General features: G+C 44.8%; 2 protein-coding genes across 10 annotated transcripts in view; one reads left to right on the top strand and one right to left on the bottom strand.

Annotated features, from left to right (window-relative positions):
• The window catches only part of SRGAP2 (SLIT-ROBO Rho GTPase activating protein 2), a 231,543-nt gene extending 218,925 nt beyond the window's left edge, over positions 1 to 12,618 (bottom strand). For 7 of the 8 annotated variants that reach the window (XM_059146580.1, XM_059146582.1, XM_059146587.1 and 4 more), the window contains exons 1-2: positions 12,472 to 12,618; positions 10,088 to 10,700 (exon numbers count right to left, since the gene is read on the bottom strand). In XM_059146580.1, the coding sequence (XP_059002563.1) occupies positions 10,088 to 10,154 (67 nt within the window). In that variant the 5' untranslated portion in view covers positions 10,155 to 10,700; positions 12,472 to 12,618. Of the gene's footprint in view, positions 1 to 10,087; positions 10,701 to 11,644; positions 11,803 to 12,471 lie in introns of those variants that run through there. The other variant, XM_059146581.1, reaches the window with a different exon arrangement.
• A 34-nt stretch (positions 12,619 to 12,652) lies between these two features.
• FAM72A (family with sequence similarity 72 member A) lies at positions 12,653 to 25,201 on the top strand. Of its 2 annotated transcripts, XM_059146590.1 has the most exons (4): positions 12,653 to 14,223; positions 16,662 to 16,739; positions 20,140 to 20,264; positions 24,084 to 25,201. In XM_059146590.1, the coding sequence occupies exons 1-4, from the start codon at positions 14,075 to 14,077 to the stop codon at positions 24,176 to 24,178; spliced, it is 447 nt and encodes a 148-aa protein (XP_059002573.1). In that variant the 5' UTR covers positions 12,653 to 14,074; the 3' UTR covers positions 24,179 to 25,201. The 2 variants fall into 2 exon arrangements, with proteins under 2 accessions (XP_059002573.1, XP_059002574.1); XM_059146591.1 differs by lacking the exon at positions 20,140 to 20,264.
• The last annotated feature ends 928 nt before the right edge of the window (positions 25,202 to 26,129 follow it).

The following is a 26,129-nucleotide window of genomic DNA, read 5'->3' as shown; positions in this document are numbered from 1 at the left end:
ACCGTCCCCACTTCATAGATGAGGACACAACGGGGTTGGAGGTGAGTTACCCCCAAATCACAGTGGTAAATGGCAAAGCCAAACTAAAACCCAACTTTCTGCCTCCAAATGGCACTCCTTCCCTTGGAACCATTCTCCCTGCACAGAATCCTATGTAGTTCAATTTGTGATGACCAAAAGGGAGGGTTGCTCCAAAATAGGTACCCCATCAGGAGGCCTCCCCAAAGAGCAGCCTACTCATCCGACAAGATCTGACCCGATACTCTCCACCCCAATCAATCAATCAATCAATCAAAACACAGGAGAGAGACTACTGGAAAACGGAGATCCCTAAAGGAGCCCAACTCTCTCCCAAGGAGAAACAGTTGCCAACCCTTTAGAAGCAGAATGTATTTCTTAAAAGCTCATGGCATGTCAAGTCATGGCCAGCTCATGCTCTTGGATCCCTTTGTTTTCTGTGCCTCGACTTCCTGTGGAGCCCTGGCCACCCGGACGCCCATGGCTGGTGAGGTCATCCTCTCCAGGGAGAGCACTCAGACCCTGCCTGCCAAGCTATGATTTGAGATGCAGGATCTGGGATCAGAGAGCAGGATCTGGGATAAGGTCCCAACTTTCATCATGCCTCTCGGGTCACCTGCCCGCTGATTAGCGCATTTTCAGAAGAAAAGGTTATTTTAAAAGACTGCCTTCTCCCTAACAGATGGCATCCTAAAATACCCACAGAAATGGAGAAGGCGCACTCCCCAGCTGTTTTGCCTTCCTCACGAATATAAATTTCAAGTTCAGAACCATTCATTCATAATGTATAAATAAGGTCAAGGCTACTGAATACCCAATGACTTGAAGTCAGGGGAGGGAGGTCTCCCTGCTTCTCCCTTTGGACCTTTCCTCCCTGTTTTCCATAGATTAGACAGATGCTTTCAAAGAGCCAATAGCTCTCTCCAAACCCACGCTTCAAAAAAGTAACGCAACAGTCCCCTTGTGGAATCAACTCTGTTTTACAATGGACCTCAACTTTCTCAACCTTGGACCTCAAATATCTGTTTAAAATAACAAATGAATCCTGGACAAATGTAGAATTTGTTTTGCTTCAATTACAGAAAACCCTACCTTTGTTTGACGCTCTGCAATTTAAGAGTTAATATTTTTCCCAGTTTCTGAGGCAAGAAATATGACTGACAAAATCTGATCAACTCAATAGAGCTTTAGGGCAGTGATTTTTAAAGAGGGTAGAGGCGATGTAAATCAAGAAAAACACCACCACCCCACACTGGGGAGCCTTCACAGGCTATACACTGTGTACTTGCCCTTCCATAATGACAATCTTCACCATGTTCTGATCCACTCTGAATTTCAAACAACAGTAACATAAGGAAAAGGCTTTTTACTGGAATAGGGGGAGAAAGGCAGAAGCACGGCTGGGTCACATCCCTCCTCGACTCAAAAAACGTCTGGTTCTATTTACAAGCATTTTTTTGGGCTTCTTTGTGCCAGAAGCTGGACACATGGCAGTGAATAAGATAGGTCTATTCCCAAGGTGCTCAGTGAGTTGTAAATAAAAAGATGTAAACAAAGAGATTACAATGTAATAGAATGAATACAGTAATGGAAGCTCCAGGACACTGCTGAGGAAGTGCTCAGGGTGCGCTGATTAACCCTGTGCAGAAAGCAAGGGGGAGATGCAGAGGAATCCCGCCAGGCAGCCTGCGCACAGGATCTCCATGCAGTGAGAAGGGACAAGTTGGGAAGACTTTCTGGAGGTGGTGGCATCTGGGCTGGCTTTTAAAGGACGACTGAGCTTTCCAGGTTCAAGGGAAAGGATCCATTCCAAAGACGGGAGACAACATGGATAAAGCAAGAAGCACAGAATAATGTAATATGGGAAGGAAAATGGAGACAATTCCGCTTTGTGATGGTATAAAACGTAAGCAGGGTCAGAGCCAAGTGATGGGTATAAATAGTCTTCTATGCTATGATCTTAGCATAATAGTGTGTGTGTGTGTGTGTGTGTGTGTGTGTGTGTGTGTGTATTTTAAGTCACCTTGGTGGTATTGTATAAGATAGACTGCCAAGATCAAATTAAGAAACTATTTTTTAAAAATCAAAAAAAAGGGGGCACCTGGGTGGCTCAGGGGTTAAATAAAGCCTCTGCCTTCTGCTCAGGTCGTGATCCCAGGGTCCTGGGCTCCAGGCCCGCATCAGGCTCTCTGCTCAGCAGGGAGCCTGCTTCCTCCCTTTCTCTCTGCCTGCCTCTCTGCCTACTTGTGATCTCTCTCTGTCAAATAAATAAATAAAATCTTAAAAAAAATAAAAATAAAAATAGATCATTTGTACTAGTTCAGGTCATGTACTTACGCATTCATCATTCTATCTGATAATGTTCACCAAGAGCCACCACTTAGGGCTCTTGTTCTAGACACGCTCCTACCTGAAGGGTCCCCTATAATAAGAGCTATGTATTTAGCATTTACAATTTGCCATATACTTGACACACATTCACAATCAGCCAGCCAGGTAGATCTGGCTATTTCCACGTCCCAGAAGAGCACGCTTGGAGGAAAAGCTGCGTAACATGAACAAGGCCACAGGGGAAGGAGGTGACGGTGACAAGGTTCCCCCTGAGGGCCTATCCCAAAAAGCCTGGGTTCTTTGCGTGGCACTACACAACTTCCAAACATTCCCCCCAAAGTCGAGATGAGGGAAGGCTGAAAGACACATATTTGAACTTCAGGCGGTATGAGTTGAGTGCCATAGCGTTGTGTGAGTCATCCCAGAGAGAAGGGTCCTCTCTAGTCAGGGCAACGGAGGAAGGCACCCAGCAGGGTGAGATTTCAGTAGGTGAAGATGTGGAACTGGGTGGGGAGAGAGGAGCACCCCAGGAACAGCACTCGAACTCAGACTCTGGGAACAGCCCAGGTCCTAATTCCTGTCCCATCACTCACCAGCAGCAGCCCCTGGGCGAGTCACTGATTTGCCTGCGCCTCAATTTATTCATCAGCGAAATGGGATAAGAGCAGCGTATTCCTCCCATGGTTAGTGTGAGGGTTAGGAACAATCTGTGTCAAGTATTTAGCACAAGTACATGGTAAGGCCCCGAACAAGCAGAACAGTAGCTAATAGTAGATGTGTTCAAGTAGGGCAAAGAGTGCCAATAGGCCTCCAGTCCTCTCTTACAGTGAAGTGAGAAAGATGGTTGATGATAAAAGTGAGACTCAGACTGAGGACCAACTTCATGTTTACCTGGCAGGTTGGTCTCTTCTCAGCAGGGAATCAGTCATGACAGGAAATAAGTCATATTCAGGGCATTCTGAGATCTCCCAGGGGAGCCCCCAGCCCCACCCCTTGGCATCTGGCTCACTTGTGACCCTTTCAGAAGTGCGAGGCCCTAGGGACTGGTTCAAGCAAGGTCTTTAGGAAAAACAGATCCTGTCACTCGTCAACGCCTAACGTGTCCAAGATTTTTTTTTCTTTTCCCTCTCCCTCTACCCTGTACCTTCCCCCCACAAACACACACTACAGGCTGAGGCACGATTACTAATCCAACTTCTCTGGGAGGCTGTTTATCTTTATTCACTAAGGCAATAAATAAATAAATTTCCAGGAACCTGGATTGCTTGGATCACTATTTATTTAAATAGTTTTTAAATCTGGTAATACCTGGCTTTTACTGATTTATTTTTAAGCTAATGTCATTTCTATAATATGGTTATTATATCACTCATTTAATAATATATCATAATGAAGACATTCTTGGTGATGACGGTTCTGCTCACTTATCTTGATCGCGATGATTTCATGGGTGTATAACATATGTCAAAGCTTATCTAATGTACACCTTAAACATGTGTGGGTTATTACATGTCAATTAAACCTCAATAAAGCTGTTAAAAAAATACAATAAAAATTTAATAATCCATGTAATTATTAAAAGGTATAAAATTGTTATCCACATACGAGGTTCATATCATGAACATAAATATACATTCATAACATGAAAATATGAACATGTATATTTAAATCTTAACTCTAAAAAGATTTATCAGGACACAAGATTATAGGGAAATGCATATACAGGTTTATAAAACTTGGGTAGAGGGTAAATAGAAATACATCGTACTGTTCATAGCAGCAGTACTTGTAATAGCTAAAAGGTAGACAAAACCCAAGTGTCCATAGAAAGACAAATGGGTAAACAAAATGTGGCACACACATACAACAGCCTTAAAAAGGAAGTAAAATTCTGACAAATGCTACCACATGGAGGAGCCCTGAAGACTTACGCTGAGTAAAATAAGCCAATTACAAAAGGACAAATACAGCCTGATTCCACTTACATGTGGGACCTAGATACAGGGTGGAGGACGAGCGGGGACTATTTGGATGGGGACAGAGTTCAACTAGGCAAGATGCAGAGTTCTGGAGACAACGGTAGCGCTGGTTTGCACAACGGGCATGTTCTTACGGCCCCATCTGTCCACTAAAGCATGGCTAAGAGAGTACATTTTAAATTTCCCACCACGAAAGAGAAGAAAGTTCCTACACATTATTGTAAAATCAGTAAAGGTGTTATTTTGTAATTCTTAAAAAGGTGTTTTTTTGTTTTTTTTGTTTTTAAAGATTTTATTTATTCATTTGACAGACAGAGATCACAAGTAGGCAGAGAGGCAAGTAGGGAGGTGAGGGAAGCAGGCTCCCCACTGAGCAGAGATCCCGACTTGGGGCTCGATTCCAGGACCCTGAGATCATGACCCGAGACAAAGGCAGAGGCTTTAATCCACTGAGCCACCCGGGGGCCCCCTTAAAAAGGTTTTTTGAGTGTTCCCCTTGCTATCTTTTTTTTTTTTTTTTTAAGATTTTATTTATTTATTTGATAGGCAGAGATCACAAGTAGGCAGAGAGGCAAGCAGAGAGAGGAGGGAGTAGGCTCCCCACTGAAAAGAGAGCCTGATGCGGGGCTCTATCCCAGGAGCCTGCGATCATGACCCGATCCGAGCGAAGGCAAAGGCTTTAACCCACTGAGCCACCCAGGCACCCCACCCCTTGCTATTTCAATCAAACAACTTCTGAGGTAACTTTCTGAGATTCCCTCCAAGGCCAGGTCTGAAAGCTGACACCAAGTTAAAACTGTTTACTTGCATTTTATTACCAGTAGAGATCTACACATTGACTTCTTTTTTCCTGCCACATGACCTAATACTTTCCTAACAAAGCCCTCGGAGGCCTAGGGTGGCAGGTAGGCACAATTCCCGTACAGAAAATGTCTCTTCTGGAAGAAGGGCTCTACAGGTACCCGGGGCAGCCCGTGTTTATCGGGAGGGAAAAAATGGGAGCATGTGAGTCAGGAGCGGGGCACCTGCTGATTTAAGAGGGTGTGGACCCTACGGATCAGGGCCGGGTCCCACTGTGTAAACCTCATAGCAGAGAAATGATTGGGCCTCGTCCTGGCTTTCGACCTGGACGGTTCATGACCTTGTGGTCATAACCACCAGTTGGGCTTCTCCGAAGGCATTTCTGTTCCTGAGCCCTAAGAGGAGGCCTGAAATTGCAAAAAAGCTCGTCGCAGACACTCTCCTGACGCTGCTGCTTCGCACAGCACACGGCATCCCCAGCTCCTCGCCCACCACCTTCCTCCCGGTCTTCCCAGAGCCTCCTTTCCTTCCAGGAGCTCGGCTGACAGCAGAGTCCTATTTTCCCTGAGCAAGGGAAGAGAAACCTTCCATCATCTCGCAGGAAGATGATAGCATCTGCTTGGGGATTCCAAGGAGATGTTTTACTGCAGCTTTTCACAAACTGATTATATTTAAAGCTCCCTTGGGGAGTGGGGGCTGGGAGGAAAGAGGCTTCGGAGAAGACCTTTGTTGGCACGAGTGAAGAAGCGCTCCGGCCTCCCAGGGGAACGAGCTTGTTTAAATACCAGCAATCCACATTCCCAAGTGTGCGTGTGCACACACAATGTGTGCGGAGTTTGAGTTTGAAATTTCATCTCCTGCTCGGAAAGGGTCCTAAAAGGGTTAAATTGTTCCAGGCGGAGGCCTGAGGCTTTTCTATCAAAATTCTCCAGATGGAAATTACAGAATTTCACTTCTCAGCTCTGGGCTGTGCACATATTGCCCTTCTAAGACATTAAAAAAAAAAAAAAAAAAAGACAAGCCCCCCAATGTTCTCAAGAAAGAAAATTTGCTCAGCACACAGTGTCACTCTGTTTCAGAGGATTCCTCCTGGAACATGTGCACTAACTGTCAATCTCAAGCTTTCTGGGCCACTAGAAAAACTCAAGGTATGGGAAGGTAAAGGAGAGGGGTCCTGAATAAGGTCGACAGCGAGCCGGGAGACCCCGCAGGGATGGGAAACCGCCGCCAATAACCAGGCCTTGCGCTCTACCACCTTGTGCTGCTCCCGTCTTGAAAGAAGCCAACAGGCTACAGGCCAAAAGGCCTCCGGTTATGACCGTGAACCTGACCAGGGTTGTCGAGAATTTCCACACATTCATATGTATGAAAGCGTTTCATTAATTGGAAAGCGCGATGTAAAAGCATTAAGAATATTATTGCTTTCGAGTCAGACATTGAGAGGCATGAACTTTCAAAGGAATCTGAACACCCACAAACCAGAAACAATGATGGTTTTGAAGAAGGCGGCTACAGGGCAGGCTGACTAAGGAGGCACGCCCCTCATAAACGCTGGCTGGGGGAGGGTTGGGGCTGCAGCCTCAGAAGCCCTTCGGGGCACATGCAAGCAGGTGGTTGAAAGGGAGGCAAAAGCCACAGGTAGACGAGGTCCCACAGAGTCCATTTCGAGTTCACTGGATTCAAACCGTTTCTGACCAAAAAAGGCAAAACCCAGGAGGGTCAGAGAATACAAGGCAACGGCGGCCAACAATTAGTCTACCTGTTCACAAAGGGAAACTGAGGTCTACAGGGTTTAAGATACCTTTCACCACGACTGGAGGAACCTAAACTAGAACTCAAGTTTCATTCCCAGACTTGTGTCCCCCCATGGAACCGCTGGCACTTTGGGGGTGAACGGGCAGTGTGGCCTTCCGGTTAGCCCAGTGCAGCAGGAAGCGAGGCCCACTAACAGGGGAGTAGCCCGCGCTACTAGTGAGCACACACCACGCTCAAGGCTTTTCTTACACGATCCCACGGACTCCTAACACCTGCCATAGGAAATGCACGGGATTTTGCTTATTTTCCGGAGAGGAAACTAAGGCTCAGACAAGTCACAGAACTTGCCCAAAGAGCAACTGAACCAAGATTTGAAACCTCGGTCCCTTGGACTCAAAAACCAGTGCTCTCAGCCACCAGACCAAAAGAGCAATTTTCTTTTTTATCTTGGCATCTGGGAGAGAAGACAAGCAGCAGTACCACTCCTGTGTAACACAGAAAAACCTGAAAGTCAGAATTCTGACCGACGGCTTCTACCTAGTGGGAGAGCAAAGCCAACCTAGAACCCGGGTCCTTTGTCTCTGATTTCGATGCTCTTCCACGAAGAACTTGGGTTCTAGAATGTTAGCTCCGTAAGGGAGGGGGTCTTTGTCTTGTTCACTGCTCTATGTCCAGTCCCTGGAACACACAGAAGGCACTAAATAAAGAGCTGACGAATAGAGCAATGGAGTCAAGCTGGCAGGGTTTAGCTGTGTGACCTTGGGAAGATTTCTCACCCTCTCTAAGCCTGTTTCTTCATGCAGTGAAAGAGGGTAAAATAGTATCTACCTTCCCGGTTGATGTGGGAATTAAACAAGACAACTTATATATTAAAGCACTTCAGACAGGCTCGAACATCATGGGCATCCAAAATGTAACCCATTACTATTATCACTACTACTATTATTCATTGACAGATTTGGGCTTCTTAAGGATTTCTTGTTTCCTGTTCTGGTCAGATGATGTTTCATTGTACATAGGAATAGAATAAAGCACAGAATGGGAAGTCGGTCACCTCCTTCTCATTTCAACTACCACCACCTAGCTGTGTGACCTTGGACAAGCCTCTCAATTTCTCTGTACTCTCCTCCGCTATCAAATGAGGGACTAAATCATTTAAATCAGTTTTTTATCAGGCACCTTCTGTGGGTAAGACATCATGCTCGGTCACCTATAAAATTCTATGATCCTGAAGAGTGTCAATGGAAAATATCAGAGCAAAGCAAAACAGCCTCCTGCTTGCGGCAAGGTTGAAGATAAACCCCAAATAGCCAACTGCATTACATCATCTCAATGAGCAATGTTTGTAAATACACAACTGTTCAATTTTGAGACACTCGTGAGAAATCTTTCACCAATAGGAATCAGCAGACAAGGTTCTATTAACACCTATCAGCCCTGAACCTTCTGAAAAATAAATGTGTAAAATCACTTTGCACCTTAGTCAAATAGCGTGCTTCTCGAGAGAAATCTGGGAAAGTCAAAGTTATTAACGCTCCCTATGGCAACAGTTAAGAATAGGATATGTAAAAAAAAAAATAGAGTGACATATCTGGTTAAAATGGCAAGGGGGACTCCAGGAGCAGAATACAGTCATCTGGATAGGACACAGAGGCCAGTGGCCTATTGTTTACAAAAACAGGCCCAGATTATGAACAGTGACAAGAGGCCAAGACCTCAATTATAACTCACAACCACACCTTTCCCAATCCCTGTTCAACTGAAGCCATCAATCAATCAACTCCCCCATCTCTGTAATAAACCCACCAATATCTGCAGCCAAGTGGATAGAAGGCCCCTCAGGGCACCTCCAGCAATGACCAAGCTGAAGACATTAAAAAGACCCTACAGGCAAAATGGGGACTTCAAACTACATTCCAACCTTCCAAGAGATAAGGCAGCTGCCCATTTCAAGCTCTACACTATCCCCACCCCGGGCAATCATTAGAAAGGAGACATGGCCCTTCCCAAGTCCTCTATGATAGGAAAAGGTCTCCTTGCATTGGTGCAGGGAAAGAAGGAGGGGCCCCTCCCTCTGTACTCTGAAACAAAGGAAAACCCAGAGCTCCAACCATGTGGTGTAACATTCAAGGCCACCCACCTCTCCCACTCCCCAGCTGAAGTCTCAATGGGCTGGAGCACATGGCTCTTCCCAGTAGCTGGCCAGGAAGGGACAGTGCCTTGCACAAACACATCCTGGGGCTCTGTAACAGGCGGGAACCCCTCCTGTGGGATTGACTGGTTAAAAAAAGGTTGTCTGGGAAGGGGCTCGGATTCATGCACCAAGTCAGGTAGTCAACTAAACCTGCAGACAGCACAGCTGGTTTCTCTGGGTCCACTTTCTGCTTTACCCTTCGCATTTTTGCAGAGAGAAGTGGTCCTTTAACAAGCACGCATTCTGGAGCAGAGGGTGACAACCCAGAAGGGTTAAACAATTATGTCTTCCCATTCTCCAGAATCAGCACCACCCAGCAACCCTAACATGCCAACTCCATTCATGTTTAGGTGAGGGCGGAGACAGGGTGTGAAATGACCTTATTCTTTCTGTCCTCTCATCTCGGACAGAATGCAAGGCAACCGGAGACCTGGCGGGTACAAGGAGCACCCAAGGTGGCTGGAGACTTTCTGCAACCGATGCCACAGCAAATGTCACCTTTTGATATAGTGCATCAGGAAAAAAAAAAAAAAAAACAACCCTGCCTCTCCTGGGTCTCCCCAAATGGTACACCTTCTCAAGGTTGCCTTTCTCTACCTGCACTCCTCTTCAACCTCAGAAATAAATTCCCAAACACCTGTCAGATTCCAGTTGTCCTTCAAGGAAACCTGACCCAGAGACCCAGAGGCAAACTGCTGCCTTTCTCTCTCCAAGAACCTCTCGCCCCTCCCCCCACCCGATATAGGCTTGGGGGATAGGGCTGCCAAAATCAGGGCCAGCCCTCCAGGAGCAAACCTAAAGCCCACTCTAAAAATTCCTTTCCAGAGCCTGTGGCCCCTGGCACAGTCCATCCCTCGGAGGCTCAAACCCACCTATGAAACCACCTCTGGGCTCAGCCTGTCCCCACCTGCTCCACCCAAAGAAATGAACAGCCTGCAAATCAGGATGGAAATGCAAGCCTCAATGGCCCACAGAACATATGCATTATGCTATTTTTCAAAGCCCTTACCTTTGACCTGAGTATCGTACTCTGCTATGATCTCCTTATCCTTTTTGAATTTGGCCGGAGACGTCATGTTTTCCTTCTTTCTTCCAAATTCAAATTGTGAACTGATAGATCCACGGGAAAAATCCAACCACCGAGATCAATACCTCCAAGACCGCTTCTCCCAAGGGCAGAAGGGGCCCCCCGCGGTGGTCTCCAGCGCTCCGGGGAGCGCGGGTTGCGGGCTGGGCAGAAGGCTACGGCGGGCACATGCAGACGGTGGACGCTGGGGCCGGGCGCGGCAGCTGCGGCTGGTTCCTGTGCTAGAGCCGGAGCCGCAGCCTCAGCATTAGCCGGGAGAACTGCAGCGCCCGGAGGCTGGCCTGGGGTCTGACATCAACGACAGAGGCAGGGAGTGGAAGTCCTTCCGTACAACATGGTGTGGGGGGTGCGGGGGTGTGGACGCGCCCAGCTGTGTCCCCGGGAGGGAGTGGGTGCGTAACAGGGTGCCGGGGAGGGCTGGGCGTGCTTCGCGGTTTTTTTGTTGCACAGGCTCGAAGATGCTGCAAATCAAATCCCAAACGGGAGCCGCAGCAGCGCAGACTGGATCGGAAGTCGTTTGCTCCGGTTCACTTGCCTGTAAATGCAAGGAAAAGGGGAGGGGGCGATCAGCCCCAGTGTAGATCCTAATCGCGGCGGGGGTGGGGTAGGGGACGTCGTTCCAAGCCCGGCCAGGGCCCATTCATCTCGGCCAAACACCGCCCGGCCCACAAAGCCCGGCGCGGCGAGGTGCGGAGGAAGGAAGCTCCCTCCGGATTTTGTTTTAAGGCTGGAAGAAAACACTTTGGAGCAGCCGCCTGCGCGGGCTTCGGGTGGGGACTGCGGCGGGAACGCGGGGCTCCGGGCGGGGACTGCGGCACCTCGGCGGCCTCCGAGCCCCGCCAGCACTGGGCAGCTGCCAGCCGAAGGCAGCACTCTCGGCAGTGGCTCCGACGCGGCCCCTGACCCCCGGCTGGGGCAACTCCCTGGACCTCAAAAGGGATCAAAGCCAGGGAGGGACAAGCCACCCGGGCACAACTTTTCTTCCCCTCCCGCCCCTCCTCCCAGTTGTTTTGTTTTTGGTTACTAGCTTCTCTTGGCAGCAAAATGTTTGCGGGGGTGGGGGGGAGACCTGCAGGAAAAAGCCTGCTCGGCACGGGGCACATCCAGGAAAACAATGTGGTCGACAGAAGCAGGAAACGGGTTAGAGGCTAGGGTCGGAGTCGGGAAAACCCAGGGGCGGGGGACGGAAGGCAGCCACCGCCTCCCCGAAGCCGGGGACCAGAGTGACTCTTAAATACCACCCCAGATATTTTTTTGTCACCCATGCCCACGGTATCTCGATACCGCACCCAGACCCAGGCTGGGGGAGGAGAGGTCGGGAGGGTCGCAGTCCCGACTCCTCGCACCCGGAGGTGCCGGAGGAAATCCCGCCCCGGCCCAGGCCCGGGAGGCGGGAGGGAAGCAGCCGGAGCGCAGAGTCGGGCGTCTAGCTCCCCACCATGCCGCCGCGACTACCCTCCCTCCCTGGTCGCCCCTTACCCTCTCCTTGTCAGGAGGCCGCTGGGGGGTGAGGGGGGCGGGCTCCCGCCGGTGTCTCCCACTTCCCGCGCCGGGAGGAAGAGGGAGCCCAGGCGGCGTGTTGGTTCAGGCGGGCAGGAAGCGGGGAGGGGGGTGTGAGGTGGGGTCCAGAGGCTGCACGGGAGCCGGGGATAACTGGAGCCTCCGCACGGGCTTGGGAGGTGGAGAGAGAGGGCACAGGGAAGATTACCTAGGGAGGGAGTGGGGGTGAGGAGACTGCCGCGGGCCACGATGTTACATGGTGCGTAAGGATGTTAGCAACTTGGGGGACCCGCTATGAGTCTAGGAACGGGGGTGCATAAAAGGAGCCATTCCAGGCGGGCCGGGGACCGGGACAGGGCAAGAGCCCCGGAAGCAGGGCGGAACAACTATCCCGGGTCCTGGGCTGTAACCCGGCTGTCTACCAGGGCTTGGAGACAGGGGAAGGCGGTAGCCGATGGTAACGGGTGATGCCAGCGACGGTTACCCAAAAGTGGACCAAGGGTGCCCGTGTGAAGAGGACTTGGGGAGGGGGCTGGGCGAGGGCTTCGCGGCGGCAGAGTCCCAGGGCAGAGTCCCAGGCTGTGCGGTGAACGGCAGAGAGAGATGCAGTCTTGAGAAGTATTATGGGCTGTACTGGAAGCTTTGGAGAGGGTCGGGGGGGAGGGGGTCTGAAGGATTCCGGGCGGCACTGCTAGGCGATGCCGCAAGCAGCATCCGCGCCCTCTCCTTCCCGCCCCTGCCGGAGTTTGTTCAGACAGGGCTCCGGCGGCCGGGAAGAGGAAAGGGGAGAGGGAAGGAGCCTTTACCTGGCTCTGACGCGACGGGTCCCGGGCCCCCGGCTCCGCTTCCCACTCAGAGATCTCTACCCCTCTTCCCCGCCACCCGCTTCTACGCAGATCGGTCCCCTAGTCCCCTGAGGAGCCTCCGCCAACTCCGCAGGACCCCGCCGGGAAGCAGAGCCCACCCCCTTACCAATCACAGCCCGTAGTCTATCGACCGATGGGGCCCACAGCCAATAGGAATAGCTGATCCCGAGAGGACAGGAATGAGGAGGAGGAGCTGGCGAAACTCGGAGGTGTGACTAGCACCACCGAGGCGTGGTCACAAAGTAAGCTCCTCCCAGGGTTGCCTAACCCTAAAGTAGAATTAGTGGGCGGGGTTAAAATGGAACTAACAGCCAAACACAAACTCTTGAGAGAAAGCACGACCAATTGGACCGGGGTAGAAAGGAGGGGCGTTGCGGAGAATTTTAGCCAATAGAGAGTAGAGTACGGCGGGGACTGTAGAAAATCTTCCAATAAGAAGCGCGAAGGGCGTGCCTTGACGCTTTCACTGGGGCAGGAGTAGGATTTGCCCAAGCCTCCAGGGACCGGCCAATGAGAGCGGAGGCGGAGCCAAACCCCACCAACCAGAAAGCTGAACAGATCTCGGCACCGTTACTGAGGCGGGGCGTACGGTCTCCAAGCCACTAAGAGCTCAGCAGGGGAAGGCTCCCGAACCTTCCAATGCGGGACGCGGGCGAACTCTGGTTCTCCCAATCGGTGCGCGGCGCCGGCAATTCAAACTGACAGCCGGTTGGAAAGGCAGAGAGAGCGGAAGAAGGAGCAAAAAAACGACGCGTTCGGTGACAGAGACCCCAGCGCTGGCTGAGCCCCCAAAGCGATCTCTGCCCCGTCCCGCCAACCCCACCGCGCGCTCCGGAGCGGCCGCCCGGAGGGAGACCTAAGGGGACCGCGGGGGGCACGAGGCCGAGCTGAGGGACTGGGGACCGAGAGAAACGGCGCGAGAGCCCGTCTGCACGCTGAGGGCTGGGGGCTGCCTGGAGAGAAGAGAAGCGGGAGCTCGCTGCCAGCGAGCAGAGCGGGGGAGGCTCCCGGGAGGACTGAGGACAACCAGGGGTCCTGGGAAAAGCTGAGGGGATTTCTGGATCCTGGGAAGAGGAGAAGGACTTCCAAAGACGAGGCGTGGGTAGCAGGGACGCTTGGCCGGCGGTCCGAGCGCGAGGACTTGGAGAGCTCCGAGGGAGGGGCTTAGGAGGCGAGCTTTCTCCGGAAGGCGCGGCGGGGGAAAGCTTAGGATATTGCTCCAAGGGGCGGGGGCTGAAGCGTGGAGGAGCCTTTTAGCCTCCGGGCTGGGGAGCGGGCGGTAGAGAAGTTCCCGAGGCCCCTTGCAGCTCGCGCCTCCCCAGCTTCAAACCCTACTCCCTTCCCCGAGCGCCTCCTCAATAAATATTACTTTTCACCTTCCCACGGGAAACAGAAAAGAACTCATTTCCTTCCCAACCGAGGGCTTAGAAGAGCTCTAGACCTCGCGATCTAATTGTCGACCCCGGGGGAATCAAACGAGCAAAGGGGCTGCTCTTGTCTCTCCTCTTTCAAAAATCCCACCCCGCATCCTTCCCGGGACGCCATGTCTACCAGCAGTAGTTTCAAGGACCGGTGCGTGTCCATCCTGTGTTGCAAATTCTGTAAACAAGTGCTCAGCTCTAGGGGAATGAAGGCTGTTTTGCTGGCTGATACTGAAATAGACCTTTTCTCTACAGACATCCCTCCTACCAAGTAAGTCATGCTAGTGGCGGGCAACGGTAGCCTTTAACTAAATGGGAAAAGTGTATGGTTTGGACCTCGGGGAGTCAACAAGGAGCTTATCATTTTGGTGTTCCAGCCACTCCCAAGAGTCTGATGATCCCTTTGGAGTATAACTAAGTGGGCAGACTGTCTGGACAAAGTCTGTGGTTTAGCCAGAGTGGTCAGTCCTGATGTCATGCTTCTCCTTCAATGACAGTCATGTGACCACATCCCTGAACCTGAATGCCTGGCGCTGTGCCCTGCCCAACCATCCTAATCTCACTGGATCCAGGCCAGGACTTAGACCGTAGACTCTAGGTAAAGTCGGGCAAGATTTTCCGTACTCTGAGAAAGAAGAGGCCACTAGGTTTTTCAGTTTTATCCATAAGGTTTTAGGCCAAAAAATGTTCATAATTTTCTGCCATTATTTGCAATTGGCAGGCTGATTCAGATTCATTGTCCGTGTAAGTCAGTGTTCTTTTCTCAAAAATCTCTCTCCTGGTGAGCGAGAAATAAATTTGTATGAGATGAAATAGACTTCGCCCTGAAACAATCCTTGTTCACTGTTTCAGATACTATCCATTTGCATAATTAAGTCCTCTTAAATTCTGTTTTCGGACACTACCCACTTTTGTTGGTAGAGTCCTTAAGAATTTGCTACCTATTTGGATGAATAGCGATTTTATTTGACTCAAATGTACCATTTCGGGCTCTAAAAGGTACTTTCTCTTTCCATAGTCAGCATATATATATGCCCTTACATAATTTTCAAAATTTGGGTCTTTATCATTAAAGTGAAAGAGTAATTATCCAAAATACAGGTAAACAGCTATTCTTTGGACACAGAGCCAGAGGAAGCAGGCCAATAATCGTAACACTTTAAAATGAACTTTTCAATGATAGAAACTTGAACATTTTAAAAACGTACTCCAAGCTGTAAAACTCTTCCTTTCTTGAAATCTTTTCTGAGGTGGTTTAAGTGTAGTCATACAAAGATATTTGGGTTACTAGTTTGAGTACGTGTGTGTGTGTGTGTGTGTGTGTGTGTTGCAAAAAGAAAAAGAACTAGACAATAAATCTAGAACCTACTATTGCATACATCCTATGAGTTGTTGTCTAGTGCTTTTCCTTTTTGTAGTGCATCCACACAGATGCACACAAATTTAAAATATTAACCCATTCGTCTTTGCAATGGCTGTAGTAAACAGTAAGATGAGGGCTCAGGTATGTGAACTGTTAGAGGTAAAACCAGAGTTGAGAATGGAACCAGGTTTTTTTCTATTGTTTATGACTGTAATGGATTAACATGCTAAGATATGTATGATTAATGAACACATGAAATTTTTTTAAATGAAAGTTTTGTTGTATTTATGTAAGCTCACAAGTATTAACTGACTCTTACAAAATATACTATTGTTCTTTTTTTTTTTTAAGTATTTTATTTATTTATTTGACAGACAGATCACAAGCGGGCAGAGAGGCAGGCAGAGAGAGGAGGAAGCAGGCTCCCTGCTGAGCAGAGAGCCTGATGTGGGGCTTGATCTCGGGACCCTGGGATCATGACCTGAGCCGAAGGCAGAGGCTTTAACCCACTGAGCCACCCAGGTCCCCCTAAAATCTACTATTGTTCTACTCCAGAGTTTCTTTCAGCTCTTTGGGCCTACAAAATTCATGCTAAATCACAAGCAAAAGTAAACTTAATGACAAGGATATGAAAAAATTGGAACCCTTGTGCACCACTGGTAGGAACATAGAATGGTGCTGCTGCTATGGAAAATTGCATGGAAGTTCCTGAGAAACTGAAAATAGAATTACCATATGATCCAGGAATCCCACTTCTGGGTGTGTGTATATATCTGAGTGTGTGCTTATATTTAGTTATATCTATCCCAAAAAATTCATTGCAGGATTTAAAAGGTATATTTGCATGCACATGTTCTCAATTCACAGTAATGGAGAGATGGAAACAAAAATGCTAAATGTTCATCAACAGATGAATGAATAAAATGTGGTATATGCATACAGTATAGTATTATTCAGCCTTATTAAGGAGGGCTATCCCGCTGCTTGCTACAGCATGGATGGACCTTGAGAACATTATGCTAAATGGAATCAGCCAGTCACGAAAAGACAAATACTGTGTGCTTTCACTTATATGTGCTATATAAAATAGATTCATAGAAACAGAAAGTAGATGGTGGTTGCAGAGGGAAATGGGGAGTTGTTTAATGGGTAGAGAGTTTCAGTTTTGCAATATGAAAATGGCCTGGAGGTTCATTGCTCAACAATGTAGAACATTGCTCAACACTTAACACTTCGGAACTGTACACTTAAAAAATTACTAAGTTGGTAAATTTTACATTATGTGCATTTTTTACAGCAATCTTTTTCAACATACCTTGACTATTTCTGCACGTTTCTCTCTCCAGTGCAGTGGACTTCATTGGAAGATGCTATTTCACTGAAATCTGCAAATGTAAACTGAAGGACATCGCATGCTTAAAATGGTAATTTTTGGCAAGATTCTAGATAGCCCTGCATTTGGAAGATGGATGTTAACACCACAACACGGAGAAACGTTCAGTGGGCCGTATCAAGCACTGGTTATAACCCATGCAATGAGCCATTGAAAGCCCATTTGTTATTTAGAATAATTTTTTAGAAGGGTCTTGTGTCACATTTGTATATGATTTTATCATTTTTCAGAGTACATTGACAAATCTCTGGTTCCATTTTCAGAAAAAAGCAAGATAGTTTAGGAGGAAAAAACACAGTTACAATCATAACAAATCAGGTTTGAGCCCTGGCCCTACACTTACTCTCAATGTGATCTCACGTAAACTCCTTAAACATCGAAACCCCTGAACCTCTGTTTCCTTGTCTAATTTATATCTTTAGAAGACAGAAACTATCTTCTAACTTAAGAAGATAGAAATTTAAATATCTTTTGTGTTTACGTTATGGAATGTTATGAATGTTAAAAGGCTTAATAGGTCATAAATTATTTCTTTTAAAGATTTTATTTATTCATTTGACAGAGAGAGAGATCACGAGTAGGCAGAGCAGAAGGCGGGCGGAAGGGGTGCAGGCTCTCTGCTGAACAGAGAACCCAATGCAGGACTCAATCCCAGGACCCTGAGATCATGAGCTGAGCCAAAAGTAAAGATTTAACCCACTGAGCCACTCAGGTGCCCTTAGATCATGAATTATAACACAGATGAAAACTATTACTATTATTTTTTGAGAGGTAGGGAAACTTGAGCATTATTAGTCCCATTTTAGAGAGAAGAAAGCTGAGATTATTTTTACACTTAAATGGGGTTTGGGTTATAAATTATAATCCTAATAATTCAAATTCTTATGTGTTAATGATGATTTAAATTCATTCTTTTATTCATTCAAACTATCTATTGAAGTTCTATGTGCTAGCCACTGATATGGGGGCTAGAAACCCAGCAATAGATAGACAAAAATCACTGACATTATATTCTAGTGGGAAGACAATCAGTTAGTCAGATATTTAAATAAATAAGATATTGAATAGAGTATGAGGGATACCAGCTGGCTCGGTCAGTAGAGCACACAACTCTAGATCTCAGGGTTGTGAGTTCAAGCCCCATGTTGGATGTGGAGCCTCCTTTAAATAAATAAATAAGTAGATAGATAGATAGATAGATAGATAGATAAAGTTTGGGGTACGTGGCTGGCTTAGTCAGTGGAGCATGTGACTCTTGGTCTCAGGGTTGTGAATTCAAGCCCTGCACTGGGTGTGGAGACTTCTTAAAAAAAAATAATTCATAGGGTGGAAAGTGTTCCAAAGGAAATCATTATTATAATAGTTATATATATATAACTATTATAATAAATGATAGAGAATAGCAGAGTTTGGGGGAGTAGGTAAAAGCTCTTTGAGGTTAAAAAACAAAAACAAAAACAAAAAAAACTCTTTGAGGTAGCATGCTTAGGGAAGCCTTCTCATGAGAAGGTAACATTGGAGTTGAATCCAAAAGGATGAGAAGGACCCCAAGGGGAAATGTTCTAGGCAGATGGAACATCAAGTGTGGAGAACCCAACGCAAGAAGAAGCTTAACATTTTCAAGAAATAAGAAGAGAATGGCGAGTGGCTAAGACATTGTGAACATCAAGGAAGAGTTGTATGAGTAAATTAGAGATACAGTCAGAATCCAGATAATCTAGATGAGGGCTATCCAATAGAAATCTACAAGGGTAGCTGGGTTATGGACATTGGGGAGGATATGTGCTATGGTGAATGTTGTGAATTTTTAAGACTGATGATTCACAGACCTGTACCCCTGAAGCAAATAATACACTATATGTTAATAAAATTAAAAAATTTTAATGTTAAAAAAAGAAATCTACAAGTCATATATCTAATTTAAAATCTTCTTTAAAAAATAATAAGTGAATAAATAAAATCTAATAATAACCACATTTTAAAAAGTAAAAAAGGAACAAGTGAAATGAATTTAAGTTGTATGTTCTATTTAACCTAGTATAACCAAAATACTATTTCAACATGTAACTAACATAAAAAATTATTAATGCAATATTTTACATTCTATTTTTTTCTTCATAGTCTTTAAAATCTTGTGTATGTTTTCTATTTATACACACTTCAATTCAGTCTAGCCAGACTTCAAGTTCTTAATAGCCACATTTTGGATTAGCACAGATCTAGACCTTGCCATGAAGGGGTTTTTTGTTTTGAGTTTTGGCCAATGGGAAACCACTGAAGGGGTTTTAATACGGGAGCAAAATGGTCTGATGTGTCCCTACTAGAATATTAGTTCCGTGAGTATAAGGACTTTGTCTACTGTTGGATTCCCAGTACCTACAACAGTACTTGGCACATAGTAGATGTTCAATAAACATGAGCTGAATGAGTGAATGAATATAGATGATGATTGAAGCCATAGAATTTACTCTTGCAATATAGTCTTACAAATAACTGTCAGTCCTGGTCCAAGAACAACTTGCTTTCATTTGTTTGCCTTTCAAGCAGATTATGATTAGAATCCATATTTTAGGTAGGCTGGTACCTTTTATAGTATTTTTTTTATAGGGCCTCACAAAAATGACTGACTCCCACATCTTCCAGGATGGGAACAAGCTATAATAAGAATTTTTACAATCCAAGGTATAAGTAGCTTGTGTTGTCATTTTTTTTTAAGCACTAGCTAAGACATTCCCTCTATATTCACTCTATGTAATAGTGACCACATAGAAGAAAAATATCTGTGGAAACTGAGGTACTTATAATCAGATGGATACTCTTGAACAAGACAGTCAAAACTTTTGCAACTTTTTCAAGAAGCTATGGATTTGCTTTATTTCTGAATTCCTTCAAAAACACCAAAACTAAAATTAGAGCAGCCAGCCTGTGTTTGGTTTACAGGGGCTCATGCTGTCTTCCTACTCCTCCATCTGTTGAGACAGTTTTTAGGTGCTGGCATTGAACTAGAACATAGAAGAACCCAACCTGCCACAGTCCTGGGACCAGCAAAAACCTTTTACCCACAGAGCTGAGTTGATCTCATGTCTCATGTCCGCATAACACATCGACTGTGGGTGCTTTACAGAGCACATCACGACCCTAGGGCCTGGCATCTAGAAACTAGCTTAAGGAGAATGCCTAAAGGAATCCCAGGAAAGAAATGGAGAATATGTTAGTATTGTTTTACTCACCTGGAAGACAATTTTCCCATTTGGCAGTAGCACTGTCAAATTTAACATTGCCGGGTGACTCCTGTCCCAAAGGTCCTAGCAGTGGAGGTTCTTAGGAGGAAATGAGGTCTTCATATGGTCTATCTACTTACTTTAGCACATAAAATGCTTATATGGCCAGTTATTAGGGGGTATCTAACTTGTATTTACTTTCTGTCTCAGTGGGAACATTGTAGGTTATCATGTGATCGTTCCATGTTGTTCCTGCCTTCTTTCCTGCAACAACGGACACTTCTGGATGTTTCACAGCCAAGCAGTTTATGATATTAACAGACTAGACTCCACTGGTAAGAAACAGCTGACTTAGAAATTCCCCTAACATTTATTTGTCTATCAATACCTGAGTGAAACTCCCAATAGATCGTTTTAGGATTCCCTCTGAAACCCTCTTACCTGGGTTGAAAGAGTGAAACTCAAGTCCTTTGATCCCAAGCATTCAGTTAGGGAAACTACTAGCCAAACTTCATTGCCATTTCTATTGTCATCATTGTATATAAGGCCTCAAACATGGCTCTTCTCGTTTTTTGTTTGGTTTTGGTTTTGGTTTTTTTTTTTAGATTTTATTTATTTATTTGACAGAGAGAGACACAGCGAAAGAGGGAACACAAGCAGGGGGAGTGAGAGAGGCAGAAGCAAGCTTCCACTGAGCAGGGAGCCCAATACGGGGCTCCATCCCAGGACCCTGGGATCATGATGTGAGCCGAAGGCAGAAGCTTAACGACTGAGCCACCCAGATGCCCCTCTTCTCGATCTTTTTAAATTAATATATATATTTTTTAAAGATTTTATTTATTTATTTGACAGACAGAGTTCACAAGTAGGCAGAGAGAGAGGGGGAAGCAGGCTCCCTGCCAAGCCCAGAGCCCAATGCGGGGTTTGATCCGCAAATTTAAGGCAGAGGCCTTATACCACTGAGCCACCCAGGTGTCCCTAAATTAATATTTTAGTTGTACTAAAATGTTGCCTTGATACATATTATAACTCCAGAGAATTTTGGAAGATTTTAGATTTGATAGTCAATTATGCATGTGTGTGTGTGTGTGTGTGTAAGAAAGCGGGGAGGGGAGGCTGGGGCAGTGGGGAGGTGGGAGGGAAGATGACTGGGCAACCGTTGTATTTGGTGATATTGCTCCAAGATAAAAACAGACATTTTGACATCTATAGCAATAAATTACGATGGAATTTTATTAAAGGGAAATATTTAATACCAGTATGTTGTCCTAATTAGGTAACATACAACCAATTCTTTTTTTTTTTTTTTAAGATTTTATTTATTTATTTGACAGAGAGAGATCTCAAGTAGGCAGAGAGGCGGGCAGAGAGAAAGGGGGAAGCAGGCTCCCCGCTGAGCAGAGAGCCCGATGTGGGGCTCGATCCCAGGACCCTGAATCATGACCCAAGCTGAAGGCAGAGGCTTTAACCCACTGAGCCACCCAGGAGCCAGCATACAACCAATTCTTAAAGGATATTTACATGATACATTTTATCTTGTCTAGAGCCATGTGGTTTTGTTGTAGGACACAAGTTTTCTCTGTCTGGTATCTATTTACACAACAGACCAGGTTGACTCTGAGTGGGATTTTTTTAGTGGCAACTAAAGTTTGCAGAACAAATTTAAAGAACTCAGCAATCCAGGTTGGCACTAACACTCTCAGGTTTTTAGATGTATGTTTTAATCTTCTTCACAACCTAAAACATATTCCTTTTCTTAAGGGTGATTTGCCATCCCAGATTAAAGATCATGAACTATAAGCTAGGTTCTCAGGGTCTTCAAACCCACCAATTATGCTTAGGTTTTTATAGACTCAAATTTTTTTTTTTAATCACCTGTCCCTCAATTGTAGTTCTCAACCCATCATTTGCGGGTCTTAATTTCAGACTCTGGGATGTAAGAGGGCCATTTTTGAGGAAGGAGTTATCTGAATTCCCCTGCCATATGGGCTCCTAGCTTGGGCTTCCAGTTTTATATTTGTGTTGATCATGGGACACATTAAAGGAAGTTTCTGCTTTGATACTATTTTTCCTGCTTCACAGAATTCAAAACACAGGGTGGAGATCTTTCCATTTTGATTTACTTTTTAATATTGGTCAATTTTTCAAAGATAAAAGCCCTGCATTCTTCCATTTGCATTGAATCTAATCCATGAGAAACAGATGTATCACAGGATTTCCTTCCTCCCTTAACAGAGAAAGGAAGGTGCTCCTTCTGTCAGATCCAATCTCTTAGTTTATTTTTTCTCCTTTGAACCAATTGTGCCAAGCTACTCATGTCTCTTGAGTATTCACTCCAAAAATATCAAACTTCTCCTTTGTAACCCTAATATTGTGATTTAAAGTAAAACCTTCTAGAGGCTTGGTATAAAACAGGGTTCCTCATGATGTTGGGACTGTCCTTGAATCACCTGAATCAGCAGCATCAAAGGAGTGCATACACAAGCTTTATGAAATTCTAGAATGTTTAGACTGAAAGGGCCCCAAGTCTGTGTTCTAGACTAGGCTTCACATGTTGACCTGATTTCCCAAAGCTCTCCTGGGGATGCTTGAGAGAACTCAGTTCGAATTCCCTGGGAATGACAAATGTTCTCAAAGGCAAGTTGACTACAGCCCTCATTTACCCTTATGGGTTCTAACGGTCCCTTAGGTTTTGGCCTGGTAATTCCCTATTATCCTGTTATCTCATCAACGCCATATTACCAAAAGCAGAATGCCATTCATTCTTGGAGGGGAAATATTTTTTATTATAAACAGCGCAAACACACACACACAAATTACAGAAAATATGAGAGACATCTGTATCCACCCCCCAGCATGAAAGAGATGCTAACTTCTTGCCTGATTAGATTCTAATATCTCAACCAAGAGAGACAGTTGATTGTTTCTACTGTTTCAAAAATGCAACAGTACACCTCACTGTACATGTCTCCTTGAATTCCTATGCAGTATGGGAAGTTAGGAAGCAATGAGAGATGTGCTCTATTTGCTATATATGTATATATTTGCTAAATACACATTTAATTCACAGAACAGAATACAGAAATAAAAAGAAATGAGCTAAAGCTATACACAAGGATATAGGTAAATCTCAAAAACATAATGTTGAATGAAAATAGCAAGTTAGAAAGGATACAGATAATGCCACACTATAAAAAATTTTAAATACACCCAAAAAGTAATATATATTGTCTGCAGTTGCATACATTTGTTGCAGAGGTATCAAAAATATCCATGGTATCCTGGTAGTAGTGGCTACTACCAGTGACTAGATCCAAACCAAATCTCCAAATACTGGCTCATTTCATTCTACCATGTGGCCATTTCCTTGTTGGACTCCATTGGCTCTCCTAGAAGTCAACTAACAATAGGATTCTTCCCAATTTAGTGCTTTCAAGTTATATGATAGAGTACATGCCCAGAATAAACCATCTCATGCTCCTGTCATTTTACTACATAACTACGTTAGGTTCTTCAGTAGGAAATCTGACTGTCCTTTCATTATGAGGCTTTAGATTGTTGTTTTGTTTATTGTGTTGGCAGCTACAACCTGGTCCCAAAGTTCTACTTTCATACCCCCGAAACCAAAACCCACCTGTTGTGAGGATTGCAGTTCAGATGATAACTGGCTTCAAAACCTTGCTTCTTTTTAATCATGAAAAAGCCACCAGCTACTTCCATCCTGGTTGAGGAGATGAAGAGACTTATTTCAAGCCTTTTCCCTGGGCCCTCCAAAGAGACACTTGATTTAAAATAATCTTACGAGATCTCCATCCTTAAAAATCATTAAAATAGATTTGGAAATTATTAGTGTAGAGTGATTATGCAATAATATAGCTGGGGGCAGTGTTTGAGAAAATGGACTCTTAAGATCCTTTGGAATTCGAAGTTTCTAGAATTCAAACCCTTTCTTCAAAGGACCTAAAAAATGTTTATGTCCTAGATGAATAATATTAGATAATTTTTTAAATCTGTGGTATATTTTTTAATATCTTTTCTCTTTACTGTTAACACTATGGTTTCATACAAGAATGTTAACCTATAAGGTTTCCTACAGCATGTTCTGAGGTGTGATAGCAATCAGCACTAAGTAATTTTATGATTTTTCTTTTCAGGTGTAAACTTCCTACTGTGGGGCAACTTACCAGAGATAGAGGAGAACGCAGATGAAGACTCGTTAGATATTTCAGCAGAGGACTGGATTCGATGAAGGGGAGGAAAAATGACATGTGTAATATTCAGACTTTTTCCTATTTAAAATACATATTAATGGATTGACTTTAGAAGTATTAGTAAGGATTTATTACTGATTTCTCTTTTGGGGGGAAAAATGAGACATCTGTTGATTTATTTATTTACTATCTCAGACTCATTACCTGAATTTAATTTGAGCCACTGTAATTCTTTTCTTCTATTGATTCCTCTTCCTCTATACAACTCTCCATCCAGTAAAGGTGTATTCTTAAGTTCAGACTGGAAAAGATTATTACATGTGTCACTCAACTACCTCACAATCTTGGGGAATTTTTCTTACAACTAGATACCAGATACTCTTAATTTTACATTCTTGAATAAGGGGCGTTCGTACATATTCATGTGTGTATGTCAACCAAGCATATATCTATGGGTATTACCATGCATACATATTTTTTTTAAAGGAACCAAGCTGTTAGGTTTCCATAGATACAGGTTCTCCTGCATTAAACTGGTGAAAATCCCTTAAAATAGAGCAAGACTTTGTGAATCAGCAAATAGAATAAGATGAAAGTTGAAAATCTATGGAGAAATCCTCTTCATTCCTCAGCACGATGTTAGATAAATGAATTCGGCACAACAGTATGTAACAGTATGTAAACAGTATGTATACCAACATTATTTACATTCTTCTAGAGTCATAAGGTTATTGTGTTATAAAAGCAGATCAACTAAACCTCCATCTTACAATTATTCTCTTCTCTCGGACTTTCTCTGTAAATAGCAAATTTTAAATGAGCAGTCTCTGTTCCAACTCTTAAATAGAAAAAAAACTAAAGAAGGGTTTTTCTTAAGCCATTGTATGTTATAAAGAGAATTTTGTTTTTGTTTTAAGCTGCATTCAGAGCCACACAGAAAGGGGAAACCGGGATGGTGTTGGATTGTGATTTTAGCAATACCTCAGCTGTAGGCATTTTGTTAATAGAGATACCAAAACAGTCTAAGTTGCGTTTCTGTAAATAAAGTTTTGTTGTAAAAATACCAGCCTTCCTTTCATTTTTCAATGTACCCACTTCTCTTACCTCCAAATGGAAAAGTAAAGCACCCAAGAGCTAACACTGAGTGCCCACCATGTACCAGACACCCTTCTAAACTCTTGGCAGATTTAATTCACTTATCCCACACCACAAACCCACAAGGTAGATTTTAATATTCCGCTTTCATTGATGACACAGCTGAGGCATAGAGAAGTTAAAACAGCTTGTCCAAGGTCACATCACCAGTCAGGGGTGTGGCCAGATTCAAACACAGACAGAGAGACTGACTCCAGAACTCCTGCTCTTACTCTTTATGCTCTACCCCATATTCCCCTTCAGACGTGAGTCAGCTACAATTTTATTTAGCCACAATGCCTGCTGGGTAACAACGGCCTCATTATGTACCCTGGGAGGGGGCCTCCATGGCTGATTTCAAGATTGAACAAACTCATACTGGGTCATAAGGTAGAAGTGACCTGTGGGCATCAACACAATCCTTTGCTGTGAACCAACATCCAACTTCAGGAAATGCTATTATTAGTACTTGGAAAATTTTTCCGAATGTCTTTCACACCGACTAATGGTCAGCCCTGGGATGCTGTGGGTGAATGTGGACCAGATGTGGAACAACTTGGTTTTGGATTTGGATTTTTTTTTTCCTTTAACCTCTCTTAAGGATTTTTTGGAACAAGGTGAAAAAATAAACTGATACTACATTATATACATTTATATATATATATATAAACAAGTTAACTTGTTCAATTAGAGAAGAAAAGTTTAATGCTAGAAAGAAAGTGGCAAGTTTGAAATTCGGTAGAGTTCATCTAGTTTCCACTGTGTTCGTGCTTTTGAAGGGGGCTCTTTGAAGAGCAAAAACAAGGTGAGGGTGCACTGATGAAAGCAAACCGCAAACGTAATCCCATTCCAACT

The sequence above is a fragment of the Mustela lutreola genome, chromosome 14 (genome assembly GCF_030435805.1).
Source record: "Mustela lutreola isolate mMusLut2 chromosome 14, mMusLut2.pri, whole genome shotgun sequence".
NCBI lineage: Eukaryota > Metazoa > Chordata > Mammalia > Carnivora > Mustelidae > Mustela > Mustela lutreola.
Note: the sequence above shows the minus strand (reverse complement) of the source record. Positions and strands in the feature narration are given on the sequence as shown.